The 21,833-nt window shown below is 38.8% G+C and overlaps 6 protein-coding genes across 15 annotated transcripts; 5 read left to right on the forward strand and 1 right to left on the reverse strand.

Moving 5' to 3' along the window:
• The first annotated feature begins 54 nt into the window (after positions 1–54).
• LOC122415998 (cytochrome P450 9e2-like) lies at positions 55–3,718 on the forward strand. Its single transcript, XM_043428649.1, has 2 exons — positions 55–2,272; positions 3,585–3,718. The coding sequence occupies exon 1, from the start codon at positions 663–665 to the stop codon at positions 2,235–2,237; it is 1,575 nt and encodes a 524-aa protein (XP_043284584.1). The 5' UTR covers positions 55–662; the 3' UTR covers positions 2,238–2,272; positions 3,585–3,718.
• On the forward strand, positions 3,712–5,626 carry LOC122415999 (cytochrome P450 9e2-like). Its single transcript, XM_043428650.1, has one exon. The coding sequence runs from the start codon at positions 3,731–3,733 to the stop codon at positions 5,258–5,260; it is 1,530 nt and encodes a 509-aa protein (XP_043284585.1). The 5' UTR covers positions 3,712–3,730; the 3' UTR covers positions 5,261–5,626.
• Positions 5,627–9,224: 3,598 nt separating this feature from the next.
• LOC122416080 (cytochrome P450 9e2-like) lies at positions 9,225–10,988 on the forward strand. Its single transcript, XM_043428762.1, has one exon. It carries the CDS (start codon positions 9,377–9,379, stop codon positions 10,910–10,912), a length of 1,536 nt encoding a protein of 511 aa, XP_043284697.1. The 5' UTR covers positions 9,225–9,376; the 3' UTR covers positions 10,913–10,988.
• Positions 10,989–14,210: 3,222 nt separating this feature from the next.
• Positions 14,211–16,064, forward strand: LOC122416539 (cytochrome P450 9e2-like). The gene has a single exon (XM_043429594.1). The coding sequence runs from the start codon at positions 14,473–14,475 to the stop codon at positions 15,997–15,999; it is 1,527 nt and encodes a 508-aa protein (XP_043285529.1). The 5' UTR covers positions 14,211–14,472; the 3' UTR covers positions 16,000–16,064.
• Positions 16,065–16,211: 147 nt separating this feature from the next.
• On the forward strand, positions 16,212–20,043 carry Pms2 (mismatch repair endonuclease PMS2). Of its 10 annotated transcripts, none has more exons than XM_043429584.1 (7): positions 16,212–16,468; positions 16,549–17,002; positions 17,075–17,234; positions 17,426–18,645; positions 18,712–18,961; positions 19,327–19,624; positions 19,810–20,043. In XM_043429584.1, exons 2-7 carry the CDS (start codon positions 16,886–16,888, stop codon positions 19,892–19,894), a joined length of 2,130 nt encoding a protein of 709 aa, XP_043285519.1. In that variant the 5' UTR covers positions 16,212–16,468; positions 16,549–16,885; the 3' UTR covers positions 19,895–20,043. The 10 variants fall into 10 exon arrangements, with proteins under 10 accessions (XP_043285519.1, XP_043285520.1, XP_043285521.1 ...); XM_043429585.1 differs by having other exon boundaries at positions 16,587–17,002; XM_043429586.1 differs by having other exon boundaries at positions 16,627–17,002.
• Positions 20,044–20,585: 542 nt separating this feature from the next.
• On the reverse strand, positions 20,586–21,708 carry l(2)09851 (WD repeat-containing protein 1 l(2)09851). Its single transcript, XM_043429630.1, has 2 exons — positions 20,789–21,708; positions 20,586–20,619 (listed from the first exon to the last, which is right to left on the reverse strand). The coding sequence occupies exons 1-2, from the start codon at positions 21,706–21,708 to the stop codon at positions 20,586–20,588; spliced, it is 954 nt and encodes a 317-aa protein (XP_043285565.1).
• Positions 21,709–21,833: the final 125 nt, after the last annotated feature.

Here is a 21,833-nt window from a genome sequence, read left to right on the forward strand (position 1 = left end):
AATGAGAACGTGGAAGTGCACGAGAGGGTAAAACGGTTTGAAAAGTTCTTTTTATCCAAATTTCGTTATTCACATATTCAACCTTATTGAGACACTGAAAAATATTTTTAGGTCATGTCATCATCACTTATTATTTTTTCAATTCTCATTCATTAGCTGAATAAGAAATGATTGATAATTTTAGTATCGACTTTATTCCATATTCCGAAACAGGTTAAATAAATTTAAACAGAAAGTACGTGCATCGAAAGCGCATCTATTACCTTTTATACATCAAATATTTTTATCTTACATTCTTACCGGCATGCATCAAACGAGTTTATTTCGACTTGTTCTATGTTTCAATTTCTCATGTTTTTCTTCGTAATTTCACAGAAAATTCGATTGGAAAAAGAAACACAGTTATCAGTAATAAAGTTGTTGGTTTTCGACGCTGGAGGCGCCACGTGGATTCTTCATATCTATTTTACGCTTCTCGCAGAACGCAATAAAAATCATGTAAACAGAATGGTTGCGAGAAAAATGAATCGGCTGATAGAAGGTAATTGCGTCGATAAAGTCCGAAGGTCGCGCGTTGAGCTGAGATTCGTTCAGTCAGTAGCGAGCGTGCGGAGCTGGCGAGCATTTCGTAAGCGTCGACTAAACGCCCATTTGACAGAATAATGGAAAGTTCTTCAAAAAACAGTATTATTATGAAGAACACTCTATCTGCGAAGGAGTGGTTACCTTTGATCGTCGCAGTTCTCATTGTAACTATCGGTGTTCAATACTTACGATGGAAAAAATCGAATAAATTGAAAAAGCTGGGAGTCTTGCATCCAAAAGCTTGGCCAGTTATTGGAAATTCGGCAGCTCTGATAAGTGGACGAATGCATTACACTGATTTGATTGAGAGCATCTACAGATTAAACGAAGATGCATATTACGTTGGATTCCACGATTTCAAGGAGGCTGTGATTTTGATAAGATCGCCGGAACTACTAAAAAGTATAGTCGTCAAGAACTTCGATCATTTCACGGATCATCGTTATTTCGTTGATCCAGAACTGAACCCACTGTTCAGTAAAAATCTCTTCACGCTTCGTGGCGAAAAATGGAAGGAAGTACGAAATCTTTTGACCCCCGCATTCACCGGTAGCAAAATGAAATACATGTTCGAACTAATGTCGGACTGCGGGAAAAACTTTGTCGATTACTTGGTCAACGTTACACTGGAAAAATCTCACGTCGTCGATTCTAGAGATATTTTAACGAGATACGCAAACGACGTGGTGGCTACGTGCGCATTTGGGATCAGCGTGAATTCGATGGAGCATCCAACCAATACTTTTTACATGATGGGGAAGGACGCGACAAATTTCAATGGAGCTCGTGGATTAAAGATGTTGCTGGTGCGTCTCTTTCCCCCACTCGGCAAACTCATCGGTGGATCATTCTTCCCTCCCCACGTAGAAAAATTTTTCGAGCATGTTGTGAGGGAGACTGTCGAGATGAGAGATCGAGAAGGAATAACGCGGCCCGATATGATTCAATCGATGATGGAAACGAAGGGAAACGAATCACACCAAGGCCGGAAACTAACGATTTTGGACATGACGGCGCAAGCAGTCGGGTTCTTCTTCGGTGGTTTCGAATCGGTTGCCACGGCCATGTGCTTGGTTGCTCATGAAATAGCGATCGATGCTAAAGTTCAACAAAAGATGCGGGACGAGATAGACGAAGTTGTGACGGCAACCAGTGGAAAAGTGACTTACGAGGCGATCAATGACATGCCGTATCTCGATGCCGTCGTTAACGAAACGTTGAGGCTTTACCCTATCAATATGTTTATCGAGAGATTGTGCACCAAGAGTTTCGAGCTGCCACCGGCTCTCCCTGGAAGGAAACCGATCACCATCGCACCCGGTCAAAGTGTTTTCTACCCGACATTCTCCATTCAGAGAGATTCCAAATATTATCCGAATCCGGAAAAATTCGATCCGGAAAGATTCATGGGCAGCGTCAAGTCGAATGTCAATCCTTTCGCGTATCTCCCTTTCGGTATAGGACCAAGAATGTGCATCGCTAATCGATTCGCACTTCTCGAAATCAAAGTATTATTCTTTCATCTTTTGGCAAAGTGTTATCTAAAACCACGACCAGAGGCATGCTCGCCGATGAAGCTCAAAAAAAGAAGCTTCAATTTTATGCCCGAAGAAGGATTTTGGTTGGAAATGGAGCCCAGAAATGCTGCCTGATCTTTGGGTGATGAACGCAGTTTTTATTACCCTCGGTCAGTCTTCGACACTAATTTTTTTTTTATCAATTCAGTTAAGGAGGGTGGATCGCGACGATACAATGTTGCCATGCTAAACCATTTTAAAAATATGAAGAATTTCAAAATGATAAGAATTTAGTCAAATTTGGTAAATGTATTCTTTAAAAATATATAAGACAATATACATTTTTTTAGATTTTTCTACCACATAGCTCTCGAGCAATTGAACACTAAAGTTCACGTGTATAAGCATAGAGTTTACATTAGGCTGGGCCAAAAAAATCAATATTTTTTTTTTCCAAAAAATATATCGAGAATATTATTCAGAATGACGAAAAAAAAATTTGGTGAAAGTTAGAGCCCTTAATATTAATTTTAAGAGGCCTATCATTGCGGTTTTTGATTTTTATGCATGACTCGATGTTTTACGTCAAAACTGCTAGGAGATTGGAGTGAAAAGAATTTATTTTCACTCATTTTTATACAAAATTGAATTCCCTACAAAAAAGGTCTAATTGAAAATGTTCTTCAGACGAGCCGTTTCCGAGTTATTAAGCTTTTTAAATCGATATATTTTTTCGATTTGACTGTTTTACTTTGGAATTTTGTAACTAACGAATCAATGAATATAAAAATGAAACCATGACAGATTCTTGAAGCAAATTTGATGCTCTCCAAAAAAGGTCTCTTGGTATTTTTCCCTAAATTTACTTCTTCAGGAGTTATTCACGATTGGAATACCAATCGTGAATTGGTATTCCAAAATTGGTAATCTTCGATTTAACGCTCAATTATGCGATAACCATGTGATAAAAAAATTTGAAAAAAATTGTATTTGTGTATTCAATGCCAAAGAATGTTATCACCAAATTTTATCAAATTCTGATTATTTTGATTTCGTGATCCACCCTCCTTAAGTTACACGTACCTCTTCCATGTATCGAAAAAAAAGCAAGTACGCATTCGTGTACCGGTGATTATCAGGATCCTGCAAACTCGCTTTTCAATGTCGAAACAATTGCTTTAAAAATGAATAGATATTTCTTTCGAATAATTCGTGAGTCGTTTGTTCGCTAGAAACTTTCGTTCTGCAAATTGTTGCTGTCTATTGTTCTTCCACGGTTTCGTTGAACACCCCGCCTCAACCGTACTCTAATTAGTACTCTAAACTTAGCAACAGTCTTCTTTCATTGTCGTACTTGAAAATGCTGGGCGACTCTCCGCGCAGCAATTTCACAACGATAATGGAGTTTCGCAGTTCGTCGGCGATAGCAGCGTCCTTATCGGTCAAAAGCGTTAAACTCTGAAAAATACAATACTGTTTCAGATATGCCGGCTTCGGAAAAGGGGTTCGTACGTTTTTAAAGCAAAAATTAGTGTTCGACGAGAACTTCTTGTGACGAGAAGTTCCTCGAACCGCTGTGCTGCAACCGGCGCATCGTTTCGGATCGTGAAGCGATTAAAAAATCTACGATGGAGTGGTCAGCGCTGATTGTGGCGGTGATTGTTGGAGCGATCGGTATACATTATCTGGTGCACTGGAGAAAATCAAACAGACTCAAAGGAATGGGAGTTTTGCATCCGCCGGCTTGGCCTTTAATCGGCAACTCGGGATCTCTGCTGTTTTCCCGTAAACATTTAACCGAAATGATTGAGAGCGTATACAGATTCAACGAGGATGCGGATTACGTTGGATTCTATGACTTTAGCGAGCCAGTTATTTTACTGAGGTCACCGGAACTACTAAAAAGTGTAGCCGTAAAAAACTTCGATCATTTTACGGACCACCGTAATTTCGTCGATCCGGAATCAAACCGGCTCTTGAGCAAAAACCTTTTCACTCTCCGCGGCGAAAAGTGGAAGGAAGTGAGAAACTTGTTGAGCCCCGCGTTCACGAGTAGCAAAATGAAGAATATGTTTGAACTCATTTCGGCGTGTGGGAAAAACTTCATGGAGCATCTGCTCAACGTATCATTGGCGAAATCGAGTGTCGTAAATTCCAAGGAGATTTTCACGAGGTTCGGAAACGACGTCATAGCTTCTTGCGCTTTTGGCATCAGCATCGACTCGATGAAGAATCCGAACAACGATTTTTACGTGTTGGGTAAAGAAGTGACGAATTTGGGGGGACTGCGAGGATTAAAACTGCTGCTAACTCGGCTCTCTCCGAGACTTGGAAAGCTCTTTAGAATAACGATCATTCCTCGGAAGACAGAATTATTTTTTGAGAACGTTGTAAGAGAGGCGATCGAGATAAGAAAGAAGGACGGAATCGTGAGACCGGATATGATCCAGTTGATGATGAAGTCGGGAGAAAAAGTCTCGGAGGGAAGCCGGAGTATGACGACCAGTGACATGACAGCGCAAGCACTCACATTCTTCTTCGGTGGCTTCGATTCGACGACCACAGCCATGTGCTTAATCGCCCATGAAATAGCCGTTGATTCAGAAGTTCAGGCGAAACTGCGCAACGAGATTGACAGCGTTCTCGCCGAGACGCATGGAAATGTGACTTACGAAGTGATCAAACAGATGCAATACCTCGACGCCGTCGTCAGCGAGACCCTCAGACTCTACCCGATCAATCTTTTTCTCGAAAGAGTCTGCACCAAAAGCTTCGAACTTCCTCCAGCTCTCCCCGGGGGCAAACCGATCACGATCGAACCTGGACAAAATGTTTGGTTTCCGACATTCTCCGTACACCGAGATCCCAAATATTATATAAACCCGGATAAATTCGACCCTGAAAGATTCACCGGCTGTGCCAAGTCGCACGTAAACCCTTTCACGTATATCCCCTTCGGAATAGGACCGAGAATGTGCATCGCGAATCGATTAGCACTCCTCGAGATTAAAGTATTTTTTTTTAACCTACTGGCTAAATGTTGCCTGAAACCTCGTCCGGGAGCACGCTCGCCGATACAGCTCAGTAAGGTCGGTTTCAATTTTGCCCCCGAGGAAGGATTTTGGCTGGAAATTCAACCCAGAAATTCTGCTCCATGACGACATCGACGCGCTCCGCAAAAAAGTATTTTCGTTCTATTATTCAAAAGCGAAGATAAGCGCAACAAGATCGAGATAATTCGTTGTGTGTTTTTTGACGAGCACATGTGTTTATTCATATTTTATAATTATTTCGATTACGTGCGAGGCGATTTTTTTTTCGATCATCCTCGGAGGCGGCGTCGCCGGAGGCTTAATCGACGGATCTCGAGTTTTTCAATGATATTTCATTCAGATATGATTTCGCTTCTCGTTATTGTTTTCGAGGAAAGTCATGTTTCCCGAATAAAATTATTTCTGCTCTAATTATTCTCACCTAAAAGTTGAATTATTGTTATAAACTGAATAAATCGTGTCCCTATTTAATATTTACTTATATAATTTCTTTTGCCTTGTTGTACTTTGTGTATTTTGTAAAATAAGCTCTCTCACTCCGCATCAACGTTTTAAACCGCTCTGGCTGCTTTAACTTTCGCGTTTCCTATTTCTCTTCGTGAATTAACATGGAAAATGAAAAACATACAAATAAACAAATTAAGGTAGACATTGAAGTATACTGCGAGAAAGGGTGCGTCACGTTTCAAATAAAGACGTTACCCCGCCCATAGATATTTTTGAGCAAAATGTTTTGAAAATTCCTCCGAGTTTGGTAATAAATACTATTTTGAAATAAAATAAAAAAATGTAATAGAAGAAATGAAGATTTATGGGAAATTCCTTGGAACACTTTCGATGTGTGTGCGGAATCGTTGGGTGGGTTTTTTTATGTAAAAAGAATCATCGTAGAAAAATAAAAGTTCGATTAATTCGATATTTCTCACGCCTGAACGTTCTCGCGCCGAAACGATCGTGCCGAAACGAAATGGATTCGTGGATCGAAAAAAGAAAATAAATAATTTGTGTAATTAAATAGTTTTTCGAATGAAAAAAATATTTCTTCCGACGTATATTGTTAGTGGATATAGATGTAGAATTTTATATCTGTGATCTGTGAATTCATCAACATGGTAACAACAAAAACTAGAACTTATGACATCGCCGAATTCACTTGCTCGCGGAAACCTTCTCAGTTATTCCAAATTATTTTTTCAACAAAAATAATATCTCTCGATGCAACTGAAAGTATAAGCTTCGGGAGAACGTTTTGGATTTCAGCGATCAAGATACGCGTCGAGATAAACATGCGGAATATGTAAAAGTGAGAGTTGGAATTTTGGAGGTCGAGTTCAAGATCGAAGGTGAGAGGAAAATAGCAACTTCCTTTTCTGCGTGGGTTGCACACCATGTTTAATATTTTCTAATGTAATTTCAGGAAAATTGGTGAATATTTACGTAAAAACGTCCCGCGGGTACGCGATCGATGCGCGATTACAAATTGTGGAACAACAATACTCTACACGTGTCAAATAAAACTGCTATCGGATAACTGACTGAGTCATCGGAAATCACGAGTTTGCATCTATCTACGCGATTGCTTTATCGACAAATGTCTGATAAAAATTACTTTTTTACAAAATAAAAATCACAAAAATTATTGTGATTAAATTGATAAATGATTGATGACAAATGATAAATTACTGATAAAAACTACAAATATTGAAAAAGTTCACAAATACATAAAAGCGTAATTTCGAAAATATAATTTTTTCTATAATGTAATTTTTATCTATTCGTGAGATCTTTTTGAAAATTTTTCTATTTTTCTTTTTTGAATTTATTTTTTAACCAAAAACAATTGTTTCTGAAACACACACAGATGTGAAGACAGAAACGAAATTAATGGTCGATTACGTGCGTGCACTCAAAAACTTTAAAAGATAATTTACAACTAATGTGCAGAAGAGAAATATTGTCGGAGTAATATATAGATCAGCGTAGAATAATAAAAACGTCCGGAACCATCGCTTGTTCGTGAAATAATATTAGAAAAAAAAGGCAATAAATAATGATGAAAAAGCCAGAGGAGAGGAATTAAAAAGGAAACGAGAGGAACAATTTAACAAGGAACCAAGGATAGAGCTATGCATATACGCCAGACAGTTCGAATTGATGGCACGAAAAGTAAAAAGAGAAATTAGAGAGGGGACCCTTGAAGAAAAAGATGATCTAAGCTAACAAGAAACATCTCTTTGGTGTCCCCATCCGATTTTCTTGAAACTGCTATATGTGAAAGAGCATTCAAAAGTAAGAGACGCGTATTTTCTTTTATCGGCAGAAAAACGGTTTTAAGGGATAAAACCACCCTTGAAAGTAATACATGTTAAGGGATGATTTTGCAGTTTCACCAACAAGCACTCAACCGATTTCGATAAAACCAAAACCAAAATGTTTCTTATCTAAAGTGATGAAAAGTTCACCATGCGTACGAAAAAAAAAAAAAAAAAAAAAACGGGCACCCTCAAATTCTTATATTTCTTACGCCAAAATGAAAAGGAATGAATATGATGAAATGAAACGGATTCTATTTCTATAAAAATATGAAAATAATGTTCACGTGTTTTCGCATTTTTGCAAAATAGCAGTCTTAAGGGCGTGAACTACTTCTTTTTTGAATTCTCGTACTGTAAGTGGCTTATTTCTGTTATATACATGTTTTTGCTGATTCATAATATTATCATAGGTTTCAAATCAAGATTTTCTCGAATCCAATTCGAAATGCAGTTTTCCAATGTTATTCTTATGGAGAATAAAAAAGTGCGATGCGGACTATCTAAATGTTAATATTAAAGGCTCGAATTTTAACTAGCGTCTTTTTACACCAAAAAGAAGTCAACAATTAGAGGGCTAAGAATTTTTTTTTTCAGTAGCTATTAATATAGAAAAGATTTAACCATCGATCGATCTATCGATGGCCTTAGTTTTTTTTATAGAGACGATCGTGGAATGAAAAAAAAAGAAGTTAATTTATCGGTCGTGACTTAAGGAGGTTGGATCACGAAATCAAAATAATCAGAGTTTGATAAAATTTGGTAATAACATTCTTTGGCATCAAGCATACAAATACAATTTTTTTCAACATTTTACACCGCATGATTATCAAATAATTGAGCGTTAAATCGAAGTTCTTATGCACGAGATGTATAACTATGTAAACTCTACGCTTATACACGTGAACTTTAATGTTCAATTACTCGAAAGCTAAGTGGTAGAAAAATTTTAAAAAATGTATATTGTCATATATATTTTTAAGGAGTTTCAGTACAAAAGTCTAAATATTAAGAAATTGATGAAATTTGGTGATAATGTTCTTCAACATCAAGTGCGAAAACACAAATTTTTTCAAAATTTTCTTCTACTTAGTTATCGAGTAATTACGCATTAAAGCAGATTTCTTATGCCCGGAATGTATACCTATATATATGGAAACGCTATGCTTATACACGTCAGCTTTAGTGATCAATTACTCGATAACTGTGTAGAAGAAAAATCTTAAAAAATTTGTATCGTCAAATTTGGCACTAAAGAATATGTTCACACAATTTTATAAAATTCTGAACTTTTTGAAATTTTTTATGCTTTTAGCATGGTTTAGCATGGCAACATTGTATCGCCTGTACCGAAACTCCTTAAAGAACACATTTATCAAATTATATTAAATTCTTACCATTTTGAAATTATTAATGTTTTTAACATGGTTTAGCACGACAACATTGTATCGTCGCGATCCAACCTCCTTAAAACAGTCGTGTATAGTTTGCATGTCAATGAAATAATCTTTTCATAATTATTTGAGTTCGAGTTGATTATATTTCTCCCGTGAATCGATTTGAATTCTATATTTATATTTGATCTTCTTTCTTTATTCTTTGACTCGTGATTGTTGAATTCACGAGTCATCAATCCTGGACACTAAATGGCAGAGAGCTCGAGAACAAAAATTACGTATTGAAGCATTGGAATAAGAAACGAAAAAAACATCTGATAACGGATGAGCTCGGACTACATATACGACGGTCTCGCGGTACAAATATCAATGGATACACGCAGTCAGTCGTGGCTGTTCGGGATAAGCGGTTCGTGTATACGTGTGCCTCGTTGCTATTTTCTCGTATGACGATAAGTTGCTGTGAAAAAAATTACGTTATCTCAGATAGTCGAATAGACAAATAATCTACAATGGAGTGGTTTACCATCATCGTATCGGTTCTCATTGGAGCAATCGGAATACAATTGTTGTTGTGGCGGAAGCCGAACAAGCTTAAAAAAATGGGAGTTTTGCATCCAACGGCTTGGCCAATAATCGGCAATTCAGGATCCGTCGTTTGTTTCCGGAGTCACTTCACCGACATGATTGAAAGCATATACAGATTCAACGAGGAAGCCGATTACGTCGGATTCTACGACCTCCGCGATCCCATGATTCTGATCAGGTCGCCGGAGCTACTGAAAAACATAGCCGTCAAACATTTCGATCACTTTACCGACCACCGGAATTTCTTTGACCTCGATTCGGAGTCGCTCTTTAGCAAAAACCTCTTTGCTCTGCGTGGCGAAAAATGGAAGGAAGTACGAACTCTTTTGAGTCCGGCTTTCACAGGGAGCAAAATGAAAAACATGTTCGAGCTCATGTCGACCTGCGGGAATAATTTCGTCGAGCACCTCGTCAACGTTTCCTTGGATAAGTCGAACATCGTCAACTCCAAAGACATATTTACGAGGTTTTCAAACGACGTTATAGCCACTTGCGCATTCGGGATAAACATAGACTCGATGAAATATCCGAGCAACGAGTTCTACATGTTGGGAAAGGACGCGACGAATTTCAGCGCTCTTCGCGGCTTAAAACTAGTCTTGGTTCGAATGTTTCCACTCTTGAAAAAACTCCTCGGTGGAACATTCGTTTCCCCGAAGGTAGAATCGTTTTTTGAGAATATTATACGCGAAACGATCGAGACGAGAGAAAAGCAAGGAATAACGAGACCCGACATGCTCCAGCTCATGATGGAATCGCATGAAAAAAAACCAGACAAAAGCAGGGATTTCACGATTCGCGACATGACCGCACAAGCATTCGTATTTTTCTTCGGTGGCTTCGAATCTGTCGCCACAGTGATGTGCTTGGTCGCTCATGAAATAGCCCTCGCTTCGGAAGTTCAAAACAAACTCCAACGAGAGATCGACGAGGTTCTGGCGGAGCGGACGAGCCAAAAATGCGCGACTTACGAGGTGATCAACGGGATGCAGTATCTCGACGCTGTCGTCAACGAGACACTCAGACTCTACCCGATCAATCTATTTCTCGAAAGAGTCTGCACCAAAAGCTTCGAACTTCCTCCGGCCCTTCCTGGAAGCAAGCCGGTCACGATCGAACCTGGTCAGAGCGTCTGGTATCCAACTTTTTCGGTGCAACGAGACCCCAAGTATTATCCGAACCCAAAGATATTCGATCCGGAAAGATTCATGGGCGATGCCAAGTCGAAAATCGACCCGCTGACGTACCTTCCCTTTGGAATGGGACCGAGAATGTGCATCGCCAATCGATTCGCGCTCCTCGAAGTTAAAGTATTAATCTTCAATCTTCTGGCCAAATGCTCCTTGAAATCACGTCCGGGAGCCCGCTCGCCGATAGAGCTCAAAAAGACGGGCTTCAACTTCGTCCCGAGGGAAGGATTTTGGCTCGAAATAGAGCCGAGGAAAGCTCCAGTTCGTTAACGAACTCAAGAGAGGAGAAATCCAAATAAACTGCTGTAACTCAACTCAAACATCAAATAAAATTTGTACTAACAGATTGCTACAGCGCCTTTTCCGAGTCTCTTTTCTCGTTATTTATAATAACCTCCCACTCCATTGTGCGCGTAATCCTCGCGGGAGTGACGGCGCCATTGAGCTCTAGCGAATTCAAGGACAGCGCACGACGAAACATGTATTAATTAAGTATCTTCTCCGCATCAGTTTCACGCGGAAACAAAACGAGTTTCTATTCCATGTAACTAAAGCAGCTGAAGCGAGCTGAAATTCGACTAATTGCGGGAACGGAATATATTTTTGAAAATAATAACGAAACGCATAACGGCGTGTGCAGCATTCGAAAACATGGACTTGCATGTATTTTTGGATTTTGCTACTGATTTCAAGCAACTAAATCTCCGGGTATGCGACGCTCGATAAAATGAAAATTCAAGAAGAAACGAGCGTTTGGCAAAATCCATTATCCAAATTCGCATCCCACTTTACGTGCGATTGGAACGTAAACATTTGAACACGCATGACGAGAAACGCCGCTACAAGTGAAAACCGCATGCTATTAACGATCACAAGTCCCAAGGGTCCTTGCGGATGCTTTTGAATCAAATTACTCGTTTAGACGTAATTCGTCTCTGCTCGACGAATTTGGCTCGAGTATAGTAACCGGCGGAACTCGTGAAAACGAAAAAAAAAAAGCAGTAATTGCGTTGTGATGGCAGAAAATCGGCGCATTCGCGTGCAACAGGTCTCGCGCTGGCTGTTTATTTTTCTTTTGAGGAGGGTGGATCACGAAATCAAAATAATGAGAATTTTATCAAGTTTCGTGATAACATTTTTTGGCATCGAGTATACAAATACAATTTTTTTCAAATTTTTCTACCATATAGTTATCGAATAATTGAGCGTCAAATCGAAGTTCTCATGCACGAGATTTATAATTGCATAGACGTAAACTCTATGCTTATACACGTAAACTCTAGAAAAAAAACTTTAAAAAAAAATGCTGGAAATTGAAATTTCCAAATTGCTTCCTCAAGATGGTGAAGATGCACGGTGCTGAAGATGCAGGATGCTCAGAGCTTACTCTATGAGGTGCTATATTTATCATTTTGGCTTCCTCATAGAGGAAGCTTTAAGCATTGTTCTAAAAGCTTGAGAAAGCAATTTGTTACTTTTAATTTATTTTTAAATAAGATTTTAACTTATCTATCGACTTTTAACTTTTCCAAATTAATTTCCAAAAATCAAAGCGGATTTTTCGAAAAACTCATATTTTCGTAAAATTTCAAAAATCATAAAATTTAAACCGCTCGACCGATATTTCCCAAATTCAATACTAACCTTTCTGTTATGATAATCTATTTATAAAAAAAAAAATTAGTAATAAATTTTAAAATTTCGGGAAGTTGAAGCGTCGACACTCTTTTTTATAAAATTTCAAAATTATCAGAGAATGAAGAGCTTGTTCAGATTAACTTCTATGCAAAACGGTAGTCCTGTATCTCAAATCGTTTTCGAATTATAAGAGTTTAAGGTATAACTGGATGGATAGCTCAACCAAAAATTATATCTGATTGGAATTTCCGTATTTCGTGATGCAATAAATATCTGAAATATTCAACAACATTTGGAAAGCTATGAACAACAATTATTAATAATAACATTGCCCAAAAGTTAATAACAAATTGTTTAAACAATTAATTATTCAATAATTTTGCGGTGACCTATTATTTTTTTTTACGAATCAAATGTGTGTATTTTTCCGAATGCTCATGAATTTTTTCCGAATTTTCGTGGATTTTTGAAATTTCTTGAAAAAATTTTGAAAAAATTTTTTTAAAATTTGAATTTTGCATGGATATGTTTTAGAAGACATATTTACCATCAGTTTTGAAAAGTCTCAAGGTTACTGGATCAAAAATGTACAAATAGAGCCACTTAAAAAATTTAAAAAAGGCAATTTCAAAAATCCACGAAAATTCTGAAAAAAATCATGAGCATTCAGAAAAATGCGCACATTCGATTTGTAAAAAAAAAACAAGGGTTTACTGTAAAATTGTTAAAAAATTATTCATTTAAACAATTTATTAATAACTTTTGAGCAATATTATTATTGATAATTGTAGTTCATAACTTTCCAAATGTTGCTGAATTTTTTCAGATTTTTATTGCATCACGGAGTACGTAAATTCCGATCAGGTACAATTTATCGGCTGGGCTATCCATCCAGTAATACCTTAAATTTTGCAGTGCCACACACACACACACACACACACACACACACACACACACACACACATCCGGACATTTTTTTCTAGACACGATTTTTTGGTGTTTTTGGACATTTTGAGCACATTGACATTGAAAACTGGAAAAAAAAAATGTTCATCGTCACATAGCTTCCTCTACGAAGTAGCAAAAATGTATATCGTCTTATATATTTTTAAAAAATACATTTACCAAATTTTATGAAATTCTTATAATTTTGAAATTCTTAATATTTTCAACATCGTTTAGCATGGCAACATTGTATCGTCGCGATCCAACCCCCTTAATATTTGGCGTCGAGACGCTACCGCGTCTCTTAAGGTGATGGATCAGCCGAGTAATCTCACCTCGAATTTTCGAAATGAAAATTCTCCGCTGTCGTTTGACTAATCAAAAAAAGACTCTGTCAGCGGACGCGGAAAGATGGCAAAAATACGCTGACAGGGGCTTTTTTTTATTGATCGAACCGTGTCAAACATATTCAATTTCGAAAATTGCAGCTATCTTTCTCGCACTCACGGTGGCGAGATAACGATTGCTCCATCACCTTAAGGAGTTTCGGTGCAGGCGATACAATGTTGCCATGCTAAACCATGCTAAAAACATAAAAAATTTCAAAAAGTTCAGAATTTTATAAAATTTGGTAAACATATTCTTTAGTGCCAAATTTGGCAATACAAATTTTTTAAGATTTTTCTTCTACACAGTTATGGAGTAATTGATCACTAAAGTTCACATGTATAAGCATAGCGTTTCCATATATATAGGTATACATTCCGGCCATAAGAAATCTGCTTTAATGCGTAATTACTCGATAACTAGGTAGAAGAAAATTTTGAAAAAAATTGTATTTTCGCACTTGATATTGAAGAACATTATCACCAAATTTCATCAATTTCTTAATATTTAGACTTCTGTACCGAAACTCCTTAACAGTGTTATTCTTCCATCTCTACCGGGTTTCGTCTCCCTCCACATCGTCTTTGTATATATACAGCAAAGAGCGAAGCTCAAGTGTGATCTCATCGCGCAGAGTCATCTAGGAACGAGCGAAACATCAGCTACGAGATAACAAGGTTGATTGCACCCGAAGGTCGAGAATGGAAAACAGCAAATTTACTACGCAGTCCGGCGCCTGCTCTGCTCGCCGAACAGTCCTGATAAATCGTATCCAGCGATAAAGTGCTCCGCGGCAAGAAACCGAGCTTTGTCAGATCGTTGGGAATAAAAAGATTAAAATTTTTCAAAACTCATACACGATGCAATGGATTGCTCTGATCCTCAGCCTCCTCGCCGGAGTTATTCCGTACTTGCTCTGGAGGAAATGGAACAAGCTCGCAAGAATGGGGATCGAGCATCCGACGGCTTGGCCGATAATCGGTAATTCAGCGTCCGTTTTGTGTTTGCGGAGCCACTTCGTCGATATGATCGAGAGCGTGTACAAGTTCAAGCAGGAAGCGGATTACGTTGGATTCTACGACTTCAGCGAGCCGACGATCTTGATCAGGTCGCCGGAACTGCTGAAAAGTATAACCATAAAAAACTTCGACCACTTTACGGACCACCGGAACTTCCTCGACCCAGAATCGAACCCTCTCTTCAGCAAAAACCTGTTTGTTCTCCGCGGCGAAAAGTGGAAGGAAGTAAGAACCCTCCTGAGTCCAGCTTTCACGAGCAGCAAAATGAAAAACATGTACGGACTCATGTCGGTCTGCGGGAAAAACTTCATCAGTGAGCTCGTCGATGCTTCCTTGGTTAAATCGAAAGTAGTTGATTCGAAAGATATTTTCACGAGGTTTGCGAACGACGTGATAGCGACTTGCGCCTTTGGGATCAGCATCGACTCGATGAAGAATCCGGACAACGAATTTTACGCTCTGGGAAAAGACGCGACGAATTTGAGCGGTCTCCGAGGACTGAAACTCCTGGTGGCTCGGCTCTCGCCAATACTCGCTAAAATATTCGGGATATCGTTGGTCTCCGCCAAGGTCGAAATGTACTTTTCGAAGATTGTGCGCGACGCGATCGAGACGAGAGACAAACTGGGAATCACGAGGCCCGACATGCTCCAGTTGATGATGGAATCGAGAGGGAAAAAATCCAGCGAAAACCACCAGCGGGATCTAACCATCCAGGAAATTACGGCTCAAGCGTTCATTTTTTTCTTCGGTGGCTTCGAATCCGTTGCCACGGCCATGTGTTTGGTTGCCCATGAAATAGCCGTGAGTGTGGAAGCGCAGGCGAAATTGCACCGGGAGATAGACGACGTCTTGGCGAAGGGCGATGTGACGTACGAGGCCATCAACGGGATGGAGTATCTCGACGCCGTCGTCAGCGAGGCACTCAGACTCTACCCGATCAATCTATTTCTGGAGAGATTGTGCGTCAAGAGGTTCGAATTACCTCCGGCTCTGCCGGGAGGCAAGCCGGTCACGATCGAACCTGGTCAGAGCGTCTGGTATCCAACTTTCTCGGTGCAACGGGACCCCAAGTATTATCCGAACCCAAAGAAATTCGATCCGGAAAGATTCATGGGCGATGCCAAGTCGAAAATCGACCCGCTGACGTACCTTCCCTTTGGAATGGGACCGAGAATGTGCATCGCCAATCGATTCGCGCTCCTCGAAATCAAAGTTCTGATGTTTAACCTCCTAGCAAAGTGTCGCCTGAAGCCGCGCCCAGGAGCTCAATCACCCATCGAATTCTCTAAAAAAGGCTTCAATTTGATACCTAAGGACGGTTTTTGGTTGGAAATAGAACCGAGAAATACTCCGATCGACAAATGAACCTACCTGCTTTTTACTCGACCTGTGTATCCAAGTTAAAAATAAAATCAAATTATATGTTTGAAGGGATAAAGTTCCGAAAAGCCCCTCGGTAGAGTCTCGGGACAAGTATATTGCAGCCCTGTCGTCTGCTGGCCCGAGGCTTTCGCCGACTATCTTTTAAATAAAACGATTCACGGTGGTGGGGGTAAAAGTGGCATGTCATTTTTTTCTAGAATTGTGGAGCTCAGAAGATGTTTTGTAAAGCTACAGTCTAGGCCGTTTCCAGCAAGCAACACTGTGGAACACTGTGTAACACAGTGGTCACGAATAGAAATATTTCGTTGAGTAATCGATATACATATTGAGTTACTTAAAAAAATATATATATTTCCTAAATATATAAAAGGTTAATAACGGGATCAATTTTAAAGTAATAAAAAGCTGTTTCATTTTGACTTTGTAGCAGAAACTGGAATATATATAGAAGGTAAGAAATATGCACGTAATTTTAGTTTGAAAAATGTAACGTATAAAACTTGCAGGTTCGTTGTAAAATATCTTTTGCAGATTTAGTTAACATTGTATATACTTATAATGTGTCGCAGGGAGTTGAAAAGAAAAGAATATTTCGTTTTATTTGAACAGTGAGCGTATTTTGGCATGCCAGCAAACGACACAGAGCGACACTGTGTTACAGTTACACTATGCGTTCCAGCAAGAACGAAATAACATGGGCACCATACGACTCTGTGTCGCACGGTGTTGCTCGTATTAAAATCGCGATTGCGAATTGCGACGATGTTTCGCGGCCACCGTGCATGCAGTGACGCTGTATGTGTTATAATGCAAATGCAATGAGCACCGGCTGTTACATCTCAATAAAAATGAAAATTATTGTTAATTAATGGACACAAAATCGAAAATGAGTGAAGAACTAATCGAACCAATCGCTACGAGGGAATCCTCGAAAAAAATATCAGCGATAAACAAAGAAACCGTTCATCACATTTGCTCCGGGCAGGTTAGGTTTACCCAGCTTTATTTACGAGTCTGTCAATTTTCCAGTACTTTTCACTGATTATTGTAAATATAGGTTGTTCTTGATCTCGCGGTCGCTGTCAAAGAATTGGTGGAAAACAGTATTGACAGTGGAGCTACTGTCATTGATGTTCAACTTGTGGATTACGGAAAAACCTGCATCACTGTCAGTGACAATGGAAGCGGTGTTTTGGAGCAAGATTTCGAAGGTTTAGGTAACAAAAATCAATTTCTCGACAATTTTTTAGACAAACAACTGTTCGATTTATTTGCTGTTTTTATTTTTTTACCAAAAAATGATATGAAGTTTGTGAAAAAAAAAGGAAAATAGAAAACACTATTTTTTCAATATTTCCCATGACCACAGTCAATTAATATTTGATCTCTCATAATTGTTTTTTACCAGCACTAAAGCATCACACATCAAAGCTGAGAGAATTTTCGGATTTACAAGAAGTTGTTACATTTGGATTCCGAGGAGAAGCTTTGAGTTCGTTGTGCGCATTATCAGATTTGAGCATCACAACAAGGCACTCAACAAACGATCACGCTTTCAAGCTGCAATTCGACAAGAATGGTGTATTGGTAAATAAGGAAATTTGCGCTAGAGAATTCGGGACTACGGTGGTTGTGAAAAACATTTTCAAAAATCTTCCAGTCAGAGCGAAAGAATTCCAGAAAAATATCAAAAAAGAATATGCAAAAACTATCCAAATCCTGTACAGCTATTGTCTGGTATCAACGGGTATAAAAATAAGGTGTACAAATAACTCTAATGGAAAAGCGAATCAAACACTAATATCCACAATGGGGAGTAACAGTGTTCTGGAAAACGCTGAATCGATTTTTGGCAGAAAATCGTTGGCAGGGTTGTCAGAAGTCAAAATTGAACCACCGGACGAAACGACCCTCCAGGAATACAATTTGCCAGCGACATTAAAGATTGACTTCAGCTGGGAATTTTATGTGAGCAGCTGCGAACACACAATGGGACGTTCCAGCGCGGACAGACAATTTTTTTACGTCAATGGTCGGCCTTGCCACTTGACGAAAATCAGCAAATTAATAAACAACATTTATCACAAATACAACAACAAACAATATCCTTTTGTGTATTTGAATCTGAAACCTGACCAACAGTGTGCCGATGTTAATGTCACACCTGACAAACGGACGATTTTTCTTACTCAAGAAAAGTTTGTCCTCGCTACTATCAAATCAAATTTGGTCAATAGCTGGGACAAAATGCAGGGAAATTTCACCATGAAAACCCTTCAAGAGCTCAATTACACGCTCAAGAGAAGTGTCCCTCGGAATAACAGTGGTTCCCCGAATCCACCGACAAAAAAGCTTGCGCTCGAGAAACAGAATGAAGGATTTCCCACACAAAAGGACGATGAGAACGTAGATAATGAAAAAGAAAATTTGGTAGAAAAGCTCAAGGACCGTGATCTCAGAATTAGTTTAGAATCGATCAAAAGATGTATATTACAAAAATCTTGCTCGGCTCAATCTTCTGAAAAAGAATCCCAAAGGGTTAAGTATAGAGTTCAAATAGAACCGAGCAAGAGCGCAGAAGCTGAGAAAGAATTAAAAAAGGAATTGAAGAAAGAATCTTTTGGAGAGGTATATCCTTTATTCGTTGGTTATTTAATTTTCACTCTCAATGAGAATAACAACTTTTTTTTCCAGATGGCTATTGTAGGACAATTTAATCTAGGATTTATTGTAGCTCGACTGCAAGGTGATTTGTTTATAATCGATCAACACGCGACTGACGAAAAATTCCGTTTCGAAAAGTTAAACGATGAGACCAAACTGAAGACTCAAAAATTAATTATCCCAAAATCTCTCAACCTCGCCGCTCTCAATGAATCAATACTCGTTGAACATCGACAGATTTTTGAGGATAATGGATTCACATTTGATGTTAACGAGAATGGTAATAAAAAAATTATTAAAAAATCATTTTTCTAACATATGATATTGAGTTGATTAATGAATATGAGAGGCGCTTATTGCAGTGTGAAATTTTCAAGTCTATTTTCGACACTTTCAAAAAGAATTAAAATTCATTCATTCATAATAAGAAACAATTTTATACTTTAAACTTCCGTTTCTTCAAGTTTATGACAAGCAATTTCGTAAATCTTCACTGCAACAGTAATATGTTATCAAACCTAATAAACGGAATAACAAAAGAGATGAATTGAAACAATTCTAGAGTTTTCCATCGTACTTTTTCGAATTGAAGATGACTAAATTCATTTTTTTTTTAACAGTTGTAATGAAAATTACTGTTTTCAGAAAACCCCGGTAGCCGCGTCCGTTTAACGGGAATGCCAACGAGCGGTGGTTGGCAATTCGGTCAAGAGGATATAGAAGAACTAATATTTTTGATAAGAGAAGGTGCCTCAGATAATAGCGGAACAGCGGATACGATACCGAGGCCTTCAAGGGTAAGGCAAATGCTGGCATCGCGAGCATGTCGTGGTGCTGTAATGATCGGAAAAGCATTGAACATGTCAGAGATGCGGCGTCTCCTTTGGCAAATGGGAGAGATGAAAAATCCTTGGAATTGTCCGCACGGAAGACCGACAATAAGGCATTTACTGTCATTGACACTTTTAAAACAATAGCTGGAATTTAAAGACTAAGAGACAAATCAAATTTATGAGGTGTCGAGGTATTTGTATGAGAAAAACTCATCGTCAATGCTGTACGATGAAAGAAATATATTTGTAGAAATTCTTAACTATACACTAATCGTTCTAAATATATTGAAGCCAGAGTGAGCAGTGGAAATTACAGTGCCAGGGCACTGTGGATGCCAGTGAAGTTCCTTGACATCGGACTGTCCCTGATGAATGAATAAAAGTTGAGGAGGCAAACCCGCCAAATCGTTGTCCTGTTCCACGTCGTTCTGATCTTGCTCGACTGAAAGATCCCACTGAGCAATTTGATCGTCAGCTCCTCCAGACGCGAAAACCGTCGCTTCCTCCGGATGCCATTCAACGGTCGTCACCGGTGCTGTATGTTGTTTAAACGTTGCCACGGGACTCGTCGATTGTGTACCGAATTGTCGTAAATCCCACACTTTCAACATTCCGTCGTCACCACCGGATAGGATGAAACGGCTCTCTTTGCGATTCCACGATATCACATTTATGTCCGATTCGTGAGCGTTCGATGCGGTCAACATACACGCGGACTGCGGACTTGCTCTCATATCCCATATTTTTATACTGGAATTTAAACAATGTTTTTATTTTTTTGTACAATATTTTATTAATACTTAGTTTTTTGAGCTACCGATAAATACACTGTGATAAAATTACGATCGAATAAAATGTTTGGAGCTTCCCAAAGACCTTTTTTGCAAGTAACATTTTTAGCAGATTGAAATACAGGAAAACGAGTCGTCTTTATCAGCGGCTTGTTTTATGACAGGTCTCATCGACAAATAAAAAAAAAACATTTTTTCTGCTTTTTCCTCCAAAATATTCAGAACGTTTCTTAATCTTTGAATGATAAACAGAAATTTGAGCAAGATAAATCTATGAATGTTACTTCAATTCAGAAAATGTAGTTCCAAATGATCTGCAATTTTTGTATAAATATTTGTCCAGTTTTCAAATGTAAAAAAAGATCTCAAATTCTTGAATTTTCTACTTTATTCTGTATTTTTTTTTGCAAAAAGAACTGCTCCGGTAGTGCAAATAACGACAGCAGCGTGTCGCCGGAGAATCGTTTATTTTCCGAAAAATACCTTTTATCAACGGAACACGACGCCAAAACGTTTTTTTCATTGGGTGACCATTGCAAATCTTCGACGCTATACGGTGCATGAGAATTGTAAGGTCTCTGATCAACGTTCCAACTGGCACCATCTGTGTGTCGCCAAATGTGAATGTTGCCTTTGCAATCACCAGAAGCGAGTGTTCCAGGTTCAGTGGGACACCAATCAATGCCATAGCCTTCGACGGAATGTCCTTTGAAGGTGAAAAAGGGTTTAGGACCGGCATCAGATTTTTCCACCTTTTTATTGTAACTCGACAACAGAGCAGGACTTTCAACAGCCTTGAGCTGTTCGTCTAAATTCCAAAGATTAACTCGACCTAATTCGCTCCAACTGGCAGCGAAACATGTTTGTCCAACTTGAGCACATCGCACTCTGTTTACACACCCTTGATGCTTTATCGACGCGATTGCCATTACGGGGAGTTTACTGTGACTTCCTTCGTCCTCAGAATCACTCAATTCCTCATCACTCTCATCCTCGCTCTCATCATCGCTTTTGATACCACTCAAATTCGTTATTTTCATTACCAAAAGATTATTCACGTGAGTTCGCGCCGCTTGTGTACCAGCGAGCAAATACATACTCAAAGGATACGCGTCTCGAGAATTACCGAAATCATCCCTTATCACATCAAAACTCAAACACGGAGCACCCGTCTGTGCTTGATGTAACATTCTGTATGCAGAGCGATCGACAACCAATTCCTCATCCCTTTTCAAAGTTTTTCCTGGTAAATATACTTCTGGTTTTTTAGCAGCCTCTTCGATCCCTTTTGTTTCATTTTCTCCCTCATTCTCCTCATCCATTTCTTCGCTGTCCTCTTCACTATCTTCCATTTCATTGTCCAGCGCTTCGTCCATCGGTTCTTGGTCCATAGGATCCGACATCTTCACAGCCTTTTGGTAACAAACAATTTCATATTTTTCAACTGTGCAGAGAAAAGGAAAAATCATATTTTGTTTTCACCATTCAACTCGGTTGTTCAATTTTTGTTACAAAGTCATCCTCGTAT

Source organism: Venturia canescens, chromosome 9, assembly GCF_019457755.1.
Source record: "Venturia canescens isolate UGA chromosome 9, ASM1945775v1, whole genome shotgun sequence".
NCBI classification, from domain to species: Eukaryota; Metazoa; Arthropoda; class Insecta; order Hymenoptera; family Ichneumonidae; genus Venturia; species Venturia canescens.

What these genes read in the sequence shown, in the direction of transcription:
- LOC122415998 (XM_043428649.1), top strand. Translation starts at nt 663, where the DNA reads ATGGAAAGTTCTTCAAAAAACAGTATTATTATGAAGAACACTCTATCT.
- LOC122415999 (XM_043428650.1), top strand. Translation starts at nt 3,731, where the DNA reads ATGGAGTGGTCAGCGCTGATTGTGGCGGTGATTGTTGGAGCGATCGGT.
- LOC122416080 (XM_043428762.1), top strand. Translation starts at nt 9,377, where the DNA reads ATGGAGTGGTTTACCATCATCGTATCGGTTCTCATTGGAGCAATCGGA.
- LOC122416539 (XM_043429594.1), top strand. Translation starts at nt 14,473, where the DNA reads ATGCAATGGATTGCTCTGATCCTCAGCCTCCTCGCCGGAGTTATTCCG.
- Pms2 (XM_043429583.1), top strand. Translation starts at nt 16,886, where the DNA reads ATGGACACAAAATCGAAAATGAGTGAAGAACTAATCGAACCAATCGCT. An exon ending in GCAAGATTTCGAAGGTTTAG is followed by an intron (nt 17,235 to 17,425) that starts GTAACAAAAATC and finishes GTTTTTTACCAG; the next exon opens with CACTAAAGCATCACACATCA. An exon ending in ATTTGATGTTAACGAGAATG is followed by an intron (nt 18,962 to 19,326) that starts GTAATAAAAAAA and finishes TACTGTTTTCAG; the next exon opens with AAAACCCCGGTAGCCGCGTC.